This window comes from Mchenga conophoros, linkage group LG10, assembly GCF_057382185.1.
Source record: "Mchenga conophoros isolate Kocher_MC1m ecotype Shallow Benthic linkage group LG10, M_conophoros_male_GT1.1, whole genome shotgun sequence".
NCBI lineage: Eukaryota > Metazoa > Chordata > Actinopteri > Cichliformes > Cichlidae > Mchenga > Mchenga conophoros.
Window position 1 is genome coordinate 29374420 of NC_140535.1, and position 19288 is coordinate 29393707.

The window sequence follows — 19288 nt, forward strand, 5'->3', positions numbered from 1 at the left end:
AAGTGGATCTTGACAAGCCAATGTGCTCTTATGACACCCCACCCACATAGTACTGCTGTTATTCTGATTGCCCCTCTATCTACAAGCAGTATGGGCACACCAGTGAAATCACTAATGCTTAATTAGCAGATTAGAAGATCCAATTAGGAGATCTCCTCTGTCTCAAATCAAGCCTCTGTCAACACGCCCTATGAAATGAGATAGTTCACATCTCCAAATAAGGTGGATGTTTCTAAAATGACCACGCTTGATTGACAGTTGCATTCTCGGCTTAGCCCTTCGGACACCTTGTTTGATAAACCATCCTCGATGAACCATTCATAATTATATTCTGAAGTGACAGCACAGTACATAACCTCTAAACATAAAGTAGTACTCCAGCTTTTTCCCCATGATGTTTGGTGGCTCTGCTGGCTGTTCCGTTCTGAGATGAATGTTTCTTTTTCAGAATGTGCTGCAGCAACCAAGTAAAGCTACATTAAACCCTTTAATAACCCATTTGGCCTCATCAACACACTAAACAGCTTCACCAGTGATTTAAAAGATTCTGCAGGTTTTATTAGTGGTGCTGCTGCAGTATAGGAGCTAAACTGAAGGACAGCAGCTGAGTTCGCTTCTGACTCCCTAACCTTTTCTCTCAATGTATTTTTATTGTAGAATTATCTAATAAGAGCTTTTTTCCTGGTATCAAAACCATAGAAAGGAACAACCATCTCTGTGTTAATGGCTATCCTGTGTGGGAAATTTGAACACTGTTTTCAGTTGTAACCCCAGCAATATATATCTAATGGATCAGAGGCATTAGAAGAGAGAGACATGACACTCAAAGATTGTTTAATCGATAAGTAAACAAGAATTTTATAAAGGCAAACACTGCAATTGTTTCATCTGCACAGACAAAGAGCCAGCTGTGTTGGTGACAGCCATATGTCTCTGTTTTATGGCTGTTTGTTAAGATATGAGTAGGTGTACTTTAGATTTCTTTGTTCTGCATATTTCTTTACTGACAAGTGGCCAGTTCGTTACAAGGCTAAGGCAGAAAGAGAAACTGAACTGGATAAGCAGAAGATGATGGATGGATGGATGGATGGATGGCTGGATGGATGGATGGATGGATGGATGGATGGCTGGATGGATGGCTGGATGGATGGATGGATGGCTGGATGGATGGATGGGTGGATGGATGGATGCTGCTGAAGCTGTAGCATTGTTTAAGCGGCACATATGTAGTAGAAGTATAAGTTGCAGGGAAATACAGGATTTAAACCTTATCTTGAGCACTGGCCCTCGAGGCATTACTATGACTGGATTTTTGATGAACTTTGGTTGACTTGAGAGCTGGCTCTTTAATATGATTTTATAAATGGCTGGGGTTGCTTTGGGATATTATTGTTTGTGGAAGTGCTTACTGTAACTATGCTTTTGTTTCTATCTTGTTTTGTAATTAATACAAAGTGCTGCAGCTACAGGGAATAGACTGTCACAATTCCCATTTTGATGTGGCTCTCAGATGCTATTTATTCATGACAGAAGTGACTTTTATGGAAAGGCAAAACTTGAAATTGTTTTGAATTTGCACTCCTTTGATTGCTAAAACAATGATCCGTGCAATTTAAAGTTTGACTTCCAATGTGAGATAATAACGCAAATGTACTGTATTTTACTGGGTGACAGTAATTGCTCATAAGTGATACTCACTGGTATGACATGCAAATTGCTTTGTATGGTATGACTGGGACTGAGTGCTTGCAGAAATTGACAGCACTTTAACACAGTTTTGGCTTGCAAACAGGCCTCATTAAAAGCAGAACATTTTTCTGCTTTTTTGGTTTGATTAAGACAGAAATTGTTGGCTTTGTCATTCTACCAAGAACTTAATGCTGCTGCTGCGACTGTTATGATTCACAGATGAGTGGACTCAAATGCAGGACACTGGAGACTGAATAATTCAACAAAAAGCAAGTTTAATAGCTGATGAAAACATTCCTCAGGGTTGAGTAAAAGGAAAGGTATAAATCCAGAAGTCCAGGCATGCACAAAGAAGCAAAGGGAACAAGAAGAATCCACGTGACAAAACATGCTATCCAACACAGGGGAAGACAAGACTGTATAGCCAATCACAGGGGTAATTGGGGTTGGGGAAGCAGTTAAACAGAAAAGAAAATAATGAGGACAGGGCTGAAGATAGCCAAATAGGGAAAAACTAGAAGGTAAAACGAACCAAAACCCATTGTGCTGTGTCATAGCACAACCGAAATTACTGCAGATGTGTGCAATGAGCTTGCACTGTCATTGCTCTTGAAATGGTTGCTTTAAAGACAGACACCAGATCTTTGAGAACTCACAGTTTTTTGCCTTTTTGGCAACTTTAATGTATCAAGATGGCGATAAAACAGCAATTGGGTGGAGTTAGTCTGCTATCAGTTTGCAGCTGAATGGGATAAAGATGGCACACGATCTCTTTGTGATGATGCCGTGATTAACTTCTATTTGGAGATTAAGTATCGGAATTTCAGGAGCGGGACCACGCCTCCAAACACGCTCCTTTTGGTTCTCATCTATATAGGTTCCCTCAGTCCTACAAGTGGTCATTCCCGTTTATGTGCCCCACCCTCCCTTGCCTTTTCAATTCTTTATCTTCTTCAATTATCTTCTTCGCGGCCCGGTAGCCACCGCCAATCCCCTTCGAGGCCTTCCCCAAACTGCAGCTCAATTCATGTCCAAGCCATTCACCTTTACCTACTAAAAAGCTGTCAAACATAAAATCAGGACGTGGGCCAGGCTAGTGAAAGACACAGTCATTCACATGACACAGAATTAAACGTTACATTAACATAAATTTCTCAACAAAGTGGCACAATTACTGCAGGGTTGAAACTTAACTGCAAAATGGCATAGATGCTTGGAGACCTTGCTTTGATATAGCAATACTACCAGAATACAACTGTTTGGCAACTAGTTTTGTAAAGTCTCCTACTGCAAAAAAATCGCAGACAAGTTGCTCTTGTCGGCACAGACTGATTTATTCGGTACGGCCTGGGTTTAAATGAGATACTGCAAGACACACATATTAACAGAATGCCCGCTCTAATAAATTAAAGGCAGTGCTGTTTTATAAGCCCAAATCTTCCTTCTAGTGCCAGACCACAGTTTACACATATCCCTCCTACAAGGAAAAAGACTTCATCTTATGCATGTAAATCCATAAGGCAGGGCTTATTATTCTAAATAGCAACATAATATTATGCAAAGACTTGTGGAGACTTTGATGTTCTCTGCCTTCCTTTCATCTTAAATTAATTTAAAGGAGGAAAGTTTGATATAGACAATCAGGACTGATCCTCTGCAACCGTCCGATCCACCTCCACCACCCTGACCACGCCGCACACACGTAATCTCCCCTCCCCGAAAGCCAAAGTCCACATTAACATCGTAATAGGAAAGTGTGTTAAAGCAAAGCTCTTGCAGCCTGACAAGAGCGAATTGGATGTCAGAAGGATTCCTGCTCAGTTTAATTGAATCTGCCCAGCACTAAAAAAGAAAATCTGAAGTCAAAATAACCTATTAGATCTATCAGGTAATGTTTTGTTGAGTTTGACAGGTAGCACTGCGCTGCCCTCCCCACTCCCAACTCCATTCCTTCAGGTTGGGTAATGCAGGTGTGTAGGGATGGTATCCATGATGTTTCTCTCTCTGTTTCTGTTATTCGTTAATCAATTGCAGCCTGGCTCTTTCTGTTTTCTGGAGCTCACTCAGCAAATCCCCCGTGTAGAACTAGGCTGGAGAAGCATGTGGAGGGGTTTTTAGTGAGTTACTTCAGCTAATGGATGGTGGGGCTGAAGGTCTGCTCCATGTGTGAACTGAATGCTAAGAACTGGACGTTGTTCAGTTTCCAGGCTTCTGTAAATATTTTCAGTAAAAAAAGAAAGAAAGAAAGAAAAGAAAGCATTAGTGTGGAAATGAAGGTTGGTGTAATGGTATCAAAATAAGCTAAAAGCACGTAAATGTACCTGTACATGTATATTATGTTGAATACAAATGTGCTTCATGAATACACAATGAAGCCCAGGTCACATCTCAGTGCAGCGTTCAGCCATGTGAATCTTCTCTCCAGCAGCCGTTCACCTTCCTGGGGCATAATGTGGGGAAAGAAATGTCCTCATGCTTTGTCCCATGAAGGACCAATCACGTCGGCAAATGGATATTAACTTAGGGTTGTCATGGATCCCTACACATGATCAATAGCTTTCACACAGCATTGCAACCAAGGACTTTAGGGGACTGTTGCCCAGTCACAGATGTTTTTTGTGTTGTTTTTTAACCCAACTCCTGCTCTGAAACTTGATTAACTATCCCCACTGTGTTAATAATTTGTGAAAGTTTGTTTTGTTTAGGCACGGTTGCATACAAAAAAACATTTTAAAGACTTATTTTTCTAATCATGAAACCTCACAACGATACACAAGCCGTGGCGAGCAGATTCTTAATGAAAGGTACAATACTGAATAATTTCTCGTTTGGTATGACTATGGTTATTCTTAATCAATTCTTGATTGCAATCCAAACAGTTATTGTTGTGGCAATTTCGTACAGTGGTTATTAAAATGTCAGCAAGAGACAAAGGGGCCAGACTGAACTCAGGAAAAGAAAAAAGTCCTTCTTTGTCTTGTGGGAGAGCAACTATGGAGCAATCAAAACAACACAAATTGCACAGCGTAATGCGTGATGTGTGTCACTATATTAACCCTTTGGTTATAACCAAGTCCAACCCTAGGCAATCAATTGTTCTTGCAAGTCTCTGTAATTAGAACAAAAAAGTTCTAAAAACTATTTATTAACTCATTTTTAGCTATTTGTTATTTAAAATATAGGGTTATCACATATCGTGACCATGACTTCAGAGGTCTTACTATACATGCAGCGAAATTCTACTTAAGATAAAGAGCTCAGCATGCTAATGAAAAACAAACGACATAAAAGAGGCATTAAGATCACTAGTTAAAAACTGAAACTGCTGATGAGGTTTGGACACATAGTTTGAGTACAGTGAGGAAAAATTGTGGTATAATTGTGACTTTGGTGTTGTTAACATAGGATCGACGCGTGGTATGTTGTATGTGTCACAAGCTAAACATGCATCCTGGCCCTGAACAGCTCACCTGTAAGAATCACATTTTACCATTTCTTATCCTGTCAATATCTAAACATATAGCTTACTGAGCCATATGTGTGTGTGATCGCTGAACGAATCAGTCTAGTAAGTTGATTTGGTCAAAAACTGAATTGGCTTCCTTGATTTTCCCTGCATTGAAGGGATTACACCCTTTTTGAGTACAGTTGTAAAGTTGAATAAATGTCAGTAAGTGTACACTAAGTATTAATATATATATATGTTAACCTGTGATTTTACAAAATGAACGATCTCTCCTTATTTGCAGCACCATTGTTGCTTTTCAGTAACAACTTTTTAATATTCTTCATAACTCTGTCTGTACTGTTCCTTCTTACTGAAGCTGGTCGGTCTTGATCGGTCCATTTAGAAGAAATGTCGAACGCGTCAAACGCCCCCCTTTTATGTGAGCGCGTGCAGAGCCTGAAGCAGAAAGCCTGCTTTAACAAAGGAAGTTGATAACCACCCTTGTGATACCCATTATGTCCCACTGAGCTAACACAAAGAAACACTTGCTATGTCAAACTTGCTTCTTAGTACACCCTCTGGACCTCCATATGATTACGAAAGGACCTGTGTCAACATGTTTTTCCATCAAAAAACACATACGTTAAATTTCTGCACAAGACTGCTGACATCTGTGTCTGCATGTGTTTATTTCTTCCACTGAGCTCGTTCAGGAAGAGTAAAGCAGTATTAAATTCATTTCTTTTGAAACACAAGAGCGACAGTCATGACAGTCAACCAGGCAGCTCTGGATTTACTGGAGTGTATGGGTTAAGTCCAAATCTTCGGTTTTGTTAAAGCAGTGCATCTTAGGCATTGCTGCTCCAAAGTTCCTCTATCTAAATGCCTTGTATTAAATATAATCTTCATTTCTATCACTTTAACTCTCAGACTGTGTGGTAGGGATTTGGTGGCTGATCGCTATTCTCTCAATGTCAGGAGAAGTTTTAGTAGCACTGTTACTGATTTTGTTTTTTCTTCCCATTCAGATTCACGAGCCGGAGAAGGAGCACCCAGAACAGTGGACCATGCAGTTATCGGAGGAGTGGTGGCTGTGGTCGTGTTCGCTATGCTCTGTCTACTCATTGTCTTGGGACGCTACTTTGCAAGACACAAAGGTAGTAGATATAGGAAATGTCTAAAAACAAAGTTGCTAAATGTTTGAATGTTGATACAGTTGGGTCAACTGCTCATTAGCACAAATATCAAATCAGCCAATCAAATGGCTCAATACATTTATGCATTTAGGCATGGTCAAGATGACCCGTTGAAGCACAAACTGGACAGCAGAGCAATGTGCCAAACAGACTGGTCTGGTCTTCTAGTATTTTAGAAACTTCTTTATTGAGATGCCACACAACCATATCTAGGTTTACAGAGAATAGTCCAAAGGTGAGAAAAGAACCAGTGAGCATCAGTGCTCTGGGGGGGAATCTCATGTTGATGCGAGGCTGATAGGAAGGCAACAGTCAGTAAACTAACCTCAACTAATGCAGAAGAGCATCTCTGAATACAGATGGGCTAAAGTTGCACACCGGGACCACACCGGGCACAACTTCTGCCAGCTAAGAACGGCAAACTGAGGCTACAATTAACCTGGGCTCAAAAAACATGGACAATTGAAGATTCGAAAAATGCTATATGGTCCGATGAGTCTCTATTTCTGTTGCAACATTTGGATAAGAGATAACATATGCAGTAAATGACATGAAATTATGGATCTATCCTGCCTTGTATCAACAGTTCAGGCTTGACACACACTACCAGCGTGACCCGCCATCCCTTTATGACTATGGTGTGCCCGTGTTCTGATGGCTACTTCCGGCCATGCCACAAAGTTCAAATCATCTCAAACTGCTTTTCTTGAATGTGACAATGCATTCCCTGTACTCAAACGGCCTTAGTTTAATAGAGCACATTTGAAGGCTGGTTGTGCCTCTGGAGGTAGAGTGGGTCATCTAATGACCAGATGCCAAAGTGTCCTTGGGCAACCCTGAGTTGCTCCCGATGCGTTTATCTGGGTGTAAATTTGTGTGAATGTCAGATAGAAACCAGTGCTTGTTTGAACCTGTATCAATTGGTGAATAAGAACTGTATAAAACACTTTGAGTCCTCAAGTAGAGAGCGAAGCTGCTGTGTACGAACAAGTCTTGTTACTTTTTACCATTTACCTTTGGGATATGTTGGAACAGGAGAGTCACATAATAGATGCTCAGCTGTCAAATCTGAAGCAGCTGTATGATGCTATCATGTCAACATGGAGCAAAATCTCTGAGGAATGTTTCCGGCACCTTGTTGAATCAATGCCACGAAGAAGGCAGTTCTGACGGCAAAAGGGGGGGTCTAATCCACTATTAGCAAGGCATACCCAAAAGCTCCATATGATACATTTAAATTTTGTGTATCATTTTTAAGAAGTACCTGTTATTTCACAGCAGCTTTCCTTTTAAGCATTATCTGTCCCAGCAGGCAGTTTGTCAAGTGTAGCCTCTTTACTTTGTTTCTGCAAAAACGACTTATTACATCAATGGATGGTTGCTATCAAAATGATGGAAAGGCAGCTATTAAGGCTATGGGTTACTGATGATGAGTAAAATTACATTTTTCATGCAGTCCTGCCGCATAGTATAACAAATCTTGTATGCCGTCCTCACAACAGAGAAATAATTAGAATCTATAACACATTTCACACTTTGATGTTTCTTATGCGGGGGGAAATGAATTGGGTACATTAACCACTTTAGAGAGGAAGTACAGTAAATGAGGCAAATTAAAAGTATAGAGGAAATGTGCTCTTATTTCAGTGGTGCTGAACTCTGAGTGGCTCCTCACATTTGTGTCTAGAAGCAACATGCAAGCTGCTTGCTGGTAGATCTTAGCGGTGCAGTGAAACTTTGAGGCAGTGAGGTTTGCAGTAGCTCCAGTGATTCGTACAACTGTTTCCCAAATCAACACACAAAAACAGCCTCTGTCTAGCTGACTCCGACTGACGTGACTTATTGACACCGAAGACCAGGCACACAGCCATGTGAAGCAGTCCCACTGTTGTGTTACCGAGTGCAGCAGTGCAGATTTTAAAGGATAACTCTAGTTTATTACAACTTGGTTGCTATTCTGTATATAATGTTTTCAGCCACTTTCGTCAGTAATAAAAGAATTGAAATCCATAATCCAATACTGAGATCTAGAGGTGCAGAAACATTGCTTAAAAAAAGAAGAAGAAAAAAGCGTTAGAGGGAGAAAGAAACAGGTGCAGTCAGACAATCAGAGAAGTCAGAAACAACCCCCCCAGGTTGGTCAAACTTATTTAGAGGAGAAAGCAACTTTGAAATTACTGTCCAAACATCCATTACACCTCACAGACCAACTTCCTCAACTTTGACCCACTGTGGAATTGGGACCTTTGTAAGGAAAAATAGGGGAAAACGGGTTCACTTCGGGCCTATTTTGTGCCCACTTCTCATAAAATGATTTGGACAGTCTTGCTAAACTTTTGGCATTTTACACCCTGCCAAATCATCCAGCTGTTCATGAGTCCTAACACATCTGTCTCTGCTGGTTCCAGATCTCAGCAGTTACTTTGGCTCATGCAGAGATATTGAAACTGACTGGCAAAACTATGAAATATAAGCTGTAATAAACTGGACGTATCCTTTAGTGTTCACTTTGGAATTATTGTCACAATGCTGCTTTCCTCTTAGGCGACTCGCAACATGTTTTCAATATAAAACAGCAATAAGATGCAAGTACAAATAAAAATTCAGGCCACTTTGACTAATTGTGTATATTATGAGAGGTAAACTGTTTACAAGGTAGAGTGCCTGGAGGCCAAGTATAAATATTCATGACGGAACAATAATAATAATCGCGAGGAGGGAGGTTTTTGTTTGTTGTTTTTGGGGGGGGGGGGTTGGTGTCATTTGGTGGCTACACCTATGCAGATGTGAGGCTGCAGCAGCCACTCAGAAAATATTTGAATTAGAACAGAAATATTGTCTCAGGCAACTTTTAACTACCTCTTTAAAAACTTTCCAATAATTACTCAACATCACACTTACCTGAAGGGACCCACAGCCCTGAGAGTAAGTGAAGCAGCAGATTTGTATTAACTGAAGATAAGGTTGGAGGACCACAAAAGTCTGATATTACTGTTCAAACTTCTGCCAAATTGAGACACATTAATAATTTTATGAAGTTATGATGTGGAATACAAATATATATATTCCACATCATAACTTCATAACTATATATATACTAGGGCTGCCACAAACAATTATTTTGATAGTCGACTAGTCACCGATTATTTTTGCGATTAGTCGACTAATCAGATCATCATCCACTGGACGTAAAACGTACAGCTTATTGCACCAGCATGCATCTGCTCTTATATAACTATCATTAGCTTACAGCTTTAAGGTAAATGGTAAATGGACTGGTTCTTATATAGCGCTTTTCTACTCTGTCTGAGCACTCAAGGCGCTTTATACAACTAATTCATTCACCCAGTCACACAAGCACTTCTAAGCTCTTAAGTGCTGAGTATCTAACATTCATACACATTCACAGTCCGATGGATGCATCGGAGAGCAACATGGGGTTAGTATCTTGCCCAAGGATATTTGGCATGCAGACTGGAGCAGCCTGGGATCGAACCACCGACCTTCTGGTTAGTGGCTGCCAGAGCTACAGCCAGTGTGTGCTGTTTTAGTTAGTATGTGCTAACTAAAAATAAAGACAAGATGATAGTTTATTAGATTTTAATGAAATTTGCAGATTGTTTCAGTGAAGTTTAATAAATTCAGCCGTCTGCTCCTTGCTATCTGAAATATAACAGGACACCGGAGTATATTCTCGAGCATCTGATAGTCAGTTGTCTGCTTGACATTTATTCAGCTGTGTGAAAACTATAACTTTAATCTCAGCCAAACCGATTTACTCAGGAACAAATAAAATACTGAAAAAAGCCAAACAATAACATTTTTAAGTTATCTAAGTGACTTATATATCATGTTTAACCTGATAGCGAAAGATGGCAGTGGGTTTGAAAATGATTTGCCGGGAGTCCGGTGTTCTCACCGGCTCTAGTGAGCCTTGAACCCAGCTAGCTATCGAGCTGGTGGGTAACAGACGTCTCCGAAAACGTCAGAGCGCTTTGGAAAATATGTGATGTCTCGATAAACCAAGCAGATATTTGAAGTTTACACAGTTACATTCTCACCTGAAAATATGTTAAACGTTTATTTTGTGACCCAGAAAGAATAATAAGAGTAACATTAAAACTAGCTGCCGCCATTGTTGGAAACTGAGCAGGGCCGCGCTATGAATTCTGGAATAGGTTGGGCCACAAAGTATACACCCGACCCATCCTTCAAATCTGGGGAAATGAAGGGCGCACTTGTCGGAGTCTTCAAATTTGGACAGTCTTCGTCGTGTCGCTGTAACGTAATCGGCCTACAAATGCAGGCACAGCCTGAATTTGGACACAGCTACAATACCGGACACTGCTTCTTCTTCTTCTTCTTCGGGGTTTAACGGCAGCTGGCATCCTTGTACATGCAGTGCTGCCATCTTCTGTTTCAGTCTGTTATTACACTCTTAAATCCTACTACTTATTCCTGCGTCTTTTGTGATCTTACAAAGCTTCAAACGATGCGTCGACTATTAAATTAGTCGTCGACGATTTTAATAGTCGACATAATCACGAGTAGTCGATTAATCGTGGCAGCCCTAATATATACACATATATATATTCAATTTATTTTCTTGCTTTATACATGCTTTATAGTATATACAGCATAAAAGAAAAAGTTTTCACATGGGTGCAGTGTAAAAAACACTAGGTGGCTCCACTCACACCCAGTGTGAAGGGAAGTGAGAGGGTTAGCCTTTGGCGCTTTGAGTGTTCAGTTGTGTGATTGAAGCCCAGATTAAAGTTGGAGTAAAATATTGGGATCTCTCGTGTTGTCCTTACATACCTCTACAGTATATCCTTACTGCTTCCATAGAAATGAAGAGGGTAAGTAGCAGCCAGCTGCTGCTAATCAAATGCACTTGATTAATTGATCATCTGCAAGTGGAGGCACCTCTATAAAAGCAGACGTTTTCGGCGGTTTTCTGGTCTGGAAATATAAAGGTGTAAATTCCAAGGAGAAAAAAAAAGGCAATGATCTTAGAAAAGCAATTTTTGCTTTGTATCAGTCTGGGAAAGGTAATAAGTCCATTTCCGAATAATAGAGTCTGGCATTCTACAGCTAGAAAGATTATTCACAAAAAAACATCCAAGACAGCTGCCAGTCTGCCAGCAGTGGACGTCTGAAATTCACTTCAAGGTCAGACTGTGCAATACTCAAAGAAACTGAAAAAACCCCAAGAGCTACATCTCAGACTCTACAGACCTCAGTTATCATGTTAAATGTCAAAGATCATGACAATACAATTAGAAAAAGACGGAACAAGTACAGTTTGTTTGGCAGCACAGCTTAGATTTGAAAAGTTGCTTCTGAAAAACACTTCTGTAACAATGTCCTTTGGGCAGATGAGAGTGGAGATGTTTGACCATATTGCATTGAGTCGACCATGAACTCCTCTGTAGACCAAAGTAGTCTAGAGTCAAATGTGAGACCATCTGTTTGACAACTGAAGCTTGGCCAAAATTGGGTCATGCAGCAGGACAGTCAGAAACTCTACAACAACATGTTTGAAAAAGTCAGAGTGTTGCAAAGAGACCTTAAGAGAGCTGTGCATGAAGGAATGTATGCAAGCCTCAATGGTCTGAAGCATGATGACTGCCATCTAAAATTTCCTCAGAAGTCAATGTCAAATTCAAATTTATTTGTCACGTACACAGTCATACACAGTACGATATGCAGTGAAATGCTTATGTGCAATGTGCCATACGATTGCATTAGCAATAATTTTAATAACGCTCTATATTAACAGTTACACACTATATAGAACAACTTTATAGAATTAAATTTGTTTGTAGATGTTGGCAACTATCAGCGAATAGTTATCAGCTATTTTGAAACAAAAAAACAACACTTTTTATCCATAATAGCAAATGGACTGTACAACAGAAAATGCAAATGCTACTTATGGTCTCCTCACACCAATGATAAGAAAAATAAACTGGGCCAATGTGGCATGTTTGTTACTACAGAGATACACATGTTAATGTGATCTCTGGTCTCCCACTCAGAGATACAGGTCTCCGAGTGTCCAGCATTCAGACGGCTACCTGAGGACACTCAGATATGTAGAGCCAAATACAGCAACAAATCCAGCTGCGTTTGTAGTTCTGCAAACTTTGACCCCCACAGAGTCAAATCAGCTGTATTTCGATGTCCTCTGTGTCCAGCCAGTTAATGCACGGCAAATCCAGCTGCTCATTAACGCTTTCTGGTTTGATCAGAAAAGAAAACATTGGTCCATACACCTGAAAGTCCCAAAAACACATAGTGAATTCTGTCCTGAGTCCACGGATGTATCCGTGTATTTCCGCGGTGCTGATGCTGCGCTGAGCGGACAGATCTTGAAGCAGATGGTCAGATGATTTCTATACATTTTACATCAAATAAAAACTTTGGTTGTAAGATTCAGATAATTATTTAATAAAAGCTAGACATTTTAATGAGAATAAGAAAGAAAAGTATTTCTTTGTGCCCCCCTCTCCCTATTAATGCCCTACCTGGCCCCCTGGCAAAACTTTGCTAGACCCACCCCTGCACAGTTACCAGCTGTCAGCTACTTATAAAATGATCCTGGTGTTATTTGTCTCTCAGAAACAGTTCATAACTTCCCTTCAACTCATTCATGTCACCTAAAAGGTAAACCTGTTTCTCCATCACCTGTTCAGCTCTGATGATTCAGTAAGGACATCTCCTGGTTTCATCTTCATGTTTCCCTCTCACCACATATCCAAACTGATATCATGACCAGCAGCTTTTACTGCTGTGGCTCCAGCAAACATCAGCTGATACTAGAAATTAATATTACATCAATTCTAACAACAGCTGATCAAGCTTAAACGTGCTGCTGTTGTTTACCGTGACATCAGCTGGTTTTTTCTTTCTGGCGCAAAGTGGGGGATAAACAAACAAGAGAGAAAAGCCGATCAGCTGATCATTGATCAGTTTCACGCTTGAAGTAGCAACAGGAGAGGGAGGGGGAGAGGATGAGAGGAGAAGAGACAGCTGCAGCATAAAGACAGAATAACTCCAGCTTTGTGTCTTTTTCCATTCTAGCTGAAGTCCGGGACAAACTGTGTTCTTTTTCAGCTCAACACGAAACGCATAATATTTTCTCTGAATACGGAACGATTACACTTTTTATGGGACGGCAACTCTACTAACTAACCTTATGAATAAAGTTCACTATCACTAACATCATATCACCCGCCTAGCTGTATAGAAACTCCGTCATGCTAGCTAGTACGCAGTACGAGTTATTGTAACTGACTGTAAAAAGTCAGCACAACGAAAATAAACTCCACCTAAACTTGGTTTATATCTGACCCAGATAGACTGCAGGTCGCCTCGGGTCTCTCCTCCTCCTGCCTCCCCTTTCTCTCATCCACCTGCCTCTGTGGAAGCTCCGCCACAGCCACCACCAAACAACTAAGTTATTTTTACACACCGGCCAGCATCTGGCCAATCCACCACCTTTCAATGTTTACAAAAAAACTAAACAAAACATCGGCCCATAAAAATGAAAAATCAACATCGGCCGGTATGCTCGATGGCCAGTCCAGCTATGGTAAATGGCCTGTATTTATATAGCGCTTTACTAGTCCCTAAGGGCCCCAAAGCGCTTTACATATCCAGTCATCCACCCATTCACACACACATTCACACACTGGTGATGGCAAGCTACATTGTAGCCACAGCTGCCCTGGGGCGCACTGACAGAGGCGAGGCTGCCGGACACTGGCGCCACCGGGCCCTCTGACCACCACCAGTAGGCAACGGGTGAAGTGTCTTGCCCAAGGACACAACGACCGAGACTGTCCGAGCCGGGGCTCGAACCGGCAACCTTCCGATTACAAGCTACAGTTGTGCCATCAGTTAACCCCTGGCACGTGTGCCCAGGGTTGCTGATCCCTGGTCTAAAGCAACGTAAAGAAGAGTGGATCCAAAATTCCTTCCTGGCAATGTGAGAGGTGACAAAGTCATACAGAAATCAGTTACATCACGGTATTGTTGCTAACAGGTTGTTTTTGAAACTACTGAATCATGAGGTATACTTAGTTTTTCACACACTACTTCTGGATGTTGCCTCAATCTTTGTTAAATAAATGATGATGTTGTTCATCTGAGGTCAAGGTTACATTTGAATTAATTTAACACATGCTAAGGACTAGATGATATTTTGTTTACTGTGTTCTGATACGTAAAACCTTAGAACAGACAGGGTAAACGTTCTTTTTCAGGTCTGCATAATATTCTAGCCAGCCTTTTTTGCAGCACTCCAGCACCTTGTTTCTCTCTTTTCAGGCAGCATTTGTGCTTTTAATGTGGCACTACTGTCCCTCATTCTTCCTAAAATATTGTCATCATCGCCTCTACTTTGATAGGCTGTGAATAACTCTTGTAAATTAGGTTTGAAGTGGCTGGCTAGTCCCTTTTTGTGTGAACTTGACAAGGTTAATTTGAAGGTGTGAGCAACACTCTTCCTGACACTCAAGATCATTTTGAAACCCTGATTTTCATGTGCCAATCATAAAGGAAAGTGAGGGGAAACGCTGTGTAATCTGAATATCGCCGCTTGCTGGTGTTCGGTATATGTAAATGGCCACACAGTGAAGGATTTGCATAATTGGGTGCTGTGAGATGGAGAGCCACATTTTAATCTTTTGTATCATCTGAGCAGCAGGCTATTATCCAGTTCGTGACACTGTCCTCCATCCTGTCCTCCTCAGGTACCTACTTCACACATGAAGCCAAAGGAGCAGACGACGCAGCGGATGCAGATACAGCCATCATCAATGCCGAGGGTGGCCACACCAATTCTGATGAAAAGAAGGAGTACTACATCTAATCAGAACAGGACCCCTCACCTCCAATGTCCTGCTTGGGACACTGAAGGGTTTTTTGGGACGGGGAGAGGGGGAAAAGGTGGGGGTTGACAGAGGGGTTGGAATCGGTTCGGTGGAGGGGTAGAAGAGACACGGGATTTTAAAGAAAGGCCTGGTTTTAAGCCGTTGTCTAGTCTAGTCTGCAGATGTAGATGGAATGTTGTGTGTGTTTAAAAAAAGAAAAAATCAAAAAAGGATAAAAAATGTTAGGGTCTGGGGTTTTCAGTATACAGGGATGGGTGGGAGGGTGTGCCAGAAATCACTGTAGAGAGCTTCACCATTCAACACCTCCCTAACTGCTGGTACAAATTGTATTTAGTTCAACCATTTGCAGAAAATTCTGTGCCTTGTTCGAAATCTTTTGGTTCTACCCATATTTTGCATTTGTGTTGATCATCGTTTGCATAACCTCGTTGCTCCCCTTTTCCCGTTTCATCTTCCCACCTCGTAATTATCAGTGTGCTGTTGGCTTTTGTATGAGGGTAAAATTACACAGCCACTTTATTAATGTCTCTTAATGTGTCTGCACAAACGGATCCTCTCCTGCATAACAAAAACTCTTTCCAGTATACTGTGATTTGTCTCAAGCCATTACTTTCTTCTCTTTCTCCCTGAAGTTTTGACAGCTCTAAAAATGCATGGAACGCTTTACATATCATTGTACAAAGGACATAAAAGAGAAACAGGTTTATAGTACTGGACCACACACACGACACCACAGAAAGAAACGCGACTAAAACAGAGGCACAGAGGCTAATGTAAAAGGATGTTCCCATTTCAACAGGCCGGTTCAGTTTGAAAATTCATATTTAAAAACCTCGGTTTTGTTTTTGCAGAGCAGATATACTTCTGTATTACTGTCTTTTAAGGCATTACATTCCTTAGTGAAAAGAAGCAGTGCATTATTTTTTCCTCACTGCATTGCCATTTCATTATTTTTGATTTCTTCCTCTGCTCTGTGTTATTTTTCTTCTATTTGCTGAATGGAAGGCCTGTCTTCCCACCGGCTTTTATTGAGTTGTAATGTTGGTTTTCAATTGATTTCCATCTGCTCTCACCCTAGAATATTTTTTATGATAAATGAGAAAGTAAGAAAATGTAAATTGTCCTAAAATTGTTTTGACACATCCTCAGTCAAGATGCCTCTGTAATAAAAGACTGTTGGAAAAAAATATTTGGTGTTAATATTTGCCAATCAGCAGCTGACATTGCTGGTGTAGTGTACGCCATACAACAAGTTTTCCAAGTAGAGAACCAGCCTTAATATAACTCCAAACTGAAGCCCATTCAAAGTTAAGTTACATCTAATCGGTACATAGCTACACGATACATAGCAGTCAAGGTCCTCCCATTAGCAGGTTCACGTTATCTCATTGACACACAGTCCAATGTAAATCAAGCCAATGGCATCACAACTGTATTGTACACTAATCCTTACTAAGAAATATTTTTTACAACTTACTAGAATTACAATGGAGTACCTTTGTGGATTTTACTGTATCACGTTCATTGTCAGTTTTGTCAAACTGTAAAATATGGAAGTGTTATGGAAAGTACATGTCTTCGAAGTAGAGTGTTCTGAGAGACAAACCATTCACAGCCATTCACCACCATACACTATATGGACAAAAGTATCTTTGAGTGCAGGTGTTTTGGGTCGCCACAGCTGTAGAAAATCAAGCACCGAGCCGTGCGGTCTACTTTTACGAACATTTGTGACGGGATGGGTTCTTCTAAGGAGCTCACTGAATTCTAACGTGGTACTGTAACAATGTGCCACCAGTGCAACAAGTCAGTTTGTGAAATTTCTTCCCTTCTAGGTATTCCACATCTAATCTAAGTGAAACCACAGGACCTTAGCCATACAGTTATAGAGCTCCAGCCCTCCTCTGGCATTAACATCAGCACAAATCTGTGTGCCAGGAGCTTCATGGCATTAAGAAGCTCCTTTAGGTGTAATGGATAGGTGACCAAGTACTTTTGTCCATGTAATGTACGTAATTTTGCTCAAATTCATTCATTTTTGAACACCAAAATATTAATTTTGCATGTATGCTCATGCTAGAACCCGTTGCTTTTGCTTCTCTATCATGGTTTATGTACAACCTGCCAAAAGCCAATGAGAATCTGTTTCGCTATGTCAGTTTGGGAGCACTGAGGACACCAGAAGTAATTAATTGTTCATACGATGACATATTACACACGTTGTGGTCCTTGGTGTTAATCCATGGTTTGCATTATTGCTCTGGCTTTTCAACATGGCAATGTGGGTTTACCAGTGACATTGTTTCTCATTATTATGTGTTCGCACAGCAAGCAACACGCTTAATGAATCCTTTCTCCATGTGACAGCTGTGGGTGGATAAAGCTGGTGGTTTCAGATGCCGTGTACAATTTCAAGAGTTTGAAACACTTAAAGCATATTTATTTCGTGGCTTTTTTCTGTTGTGATATTACATCACACTTCAAAGATTTGTCAAAGTTAGCATGTGCCCAACATCAGCAGCAGCAGTTTTATTTTTTTAAAGTGAAGTTGGTCTAATGTTGAAAAACTAGTGTCAAGAGGACAAACTAAATCATATTAGTCAAGGAAAAGGTGGCAGTTTGATTTCTAGTGTTTATTTACCATCCACATACTGTTAATTTCAGCTCAAAATCTGAATTACTAATGTTTGCTTGTTTATTGATATACATTATTTGTTGTTGTTTATTAAATGGGACACCTGTGGAATTGGAACAGTTAAGCTTTGCATTAAATCCATTTTCAAGAAATTTGAAAAGTAATGGCAGTGCATCGTAAGCGTAAGATGATGCTTGATTTCTGAATTACGCTTCTAAATAAAATGAATGCAATCTGTTTAAAAATCTCAAATCTTAAACCTGCTTTACCTTTCCCTTGTTTTGTAATGAGATGGAAATGTGTTTCAAAATGACTTTGAAACACTTTGGTCAGACTTTGCCCCCCTTTGCAAGTTGCTAACTGTTAAAATTACTTTCTAATTTGAATAGGAAAAAATGTTTTTTAAGCTTCATAAAATGGATTCTTTGAGAGAAACCAATAAGATGTTGGAATAAATAAATCAAGACACTGAAAACCACTTTTCCATTTCATCACTGTTTGGCGCATTTATGGATTCTTTGGCACTTAATGGTGTTGCTTGCCATGTGTACACTCACTATGATTTAACACTGTGTTGCTATGTTAAAGCATTTGATTGGATTTTGTTAACGCGCAGCTCGTATTGCGACACATTACCAATGTGATAGCTTTAATATTTCATGGTCATGCATGAAGACAACATTCAGCCTTTCCATGTTGAGATTTGGGGTGGCTCTTAGACATAGCTCTTGTGAAATCCACAGCGCAAATTACACTTTCTTGACCATCTGTGCATTTAAAAACGTTTAAGTTTTGGGGCGGGGTGATTTTAGAGCACAGCAAGTGGAACGGGGGGAGCTGTGGATACGTTATTTTTAGTTTTGGATGTGGTAGTTGTAGATAGGATTTACAGGAGAGACGATGTGGACAAAAATCAAAGATGTTGTGTCCAACTCTCTCCATCTGTTTCTTGTTAAAACTTGAGTTCATTTTCATTAGTTCTGGACTCACAAAGTAATTTTATCACAAAGTTAACACTGTATGCTGACGACACTGTTTTGTGTTTGTTAAATGGACGGGTGGGGGTGGGGTGGGGAACTGATTAGGTAAATGTTTCACGGTCTGGTGTCTGATTTAACTATTGATTGACTTGTTATTGTTGCTTTATGAATCACAGAGCAGATGTCACTTTCATCTGTAAGACTGATATTGTGTGATTTGTATTTTCCAGTGAGCACTATTTCGCTTCAGTGACATGTGGCAGCTTTGATTTAAATCAGACTTCAAAATATGTACTTGCCAATAAAGGAATAGAACTGAATATTGTCTTCTCCCTAAGGCTGATACGTTAATATTTTATTTGTGAATATTAAACTTTTTGCAGATTGGAATGCCAGGAGTGTTTTACGTTATAAAAATATTTTTTTGTTCTCCCAAATTT

The 19288-nt window shown here is 40.3% G+C and overlaps 1 protein-coding gene across 5 annotated transcripts in view; it reads left to right on the top strand.

Moving 5' to 3' along the window:
• The window catches only part of cadm1a (cell adhesion molecule 1a), a 466960-nt gene extending 448035 nt beyond the window's left edge, over positions 1 to 18925 (top strand). For all 5 annotated transcript variants that reach the window (XM_085289740.1, XM_085289742.1, XM_085289744.1 and 2 more), the window contains 2 exons: positions 6166 to 6294; positions 15093 to 18925. In XM_085289740.1, the coding sequence (XP_085145866.1) occupies positions 6166 to 6294; positions 15093 to 15211 (248 nt within the window). In that variant the 3' untranslated portion in view covers positions 15212 to 18925. The remainder of the gene's footprint in view (positions 1 to 6165; positions 6295 to 15092) is intronic.
• Positions 18926 to 19288: the final 363 nt, after the last annotated feature.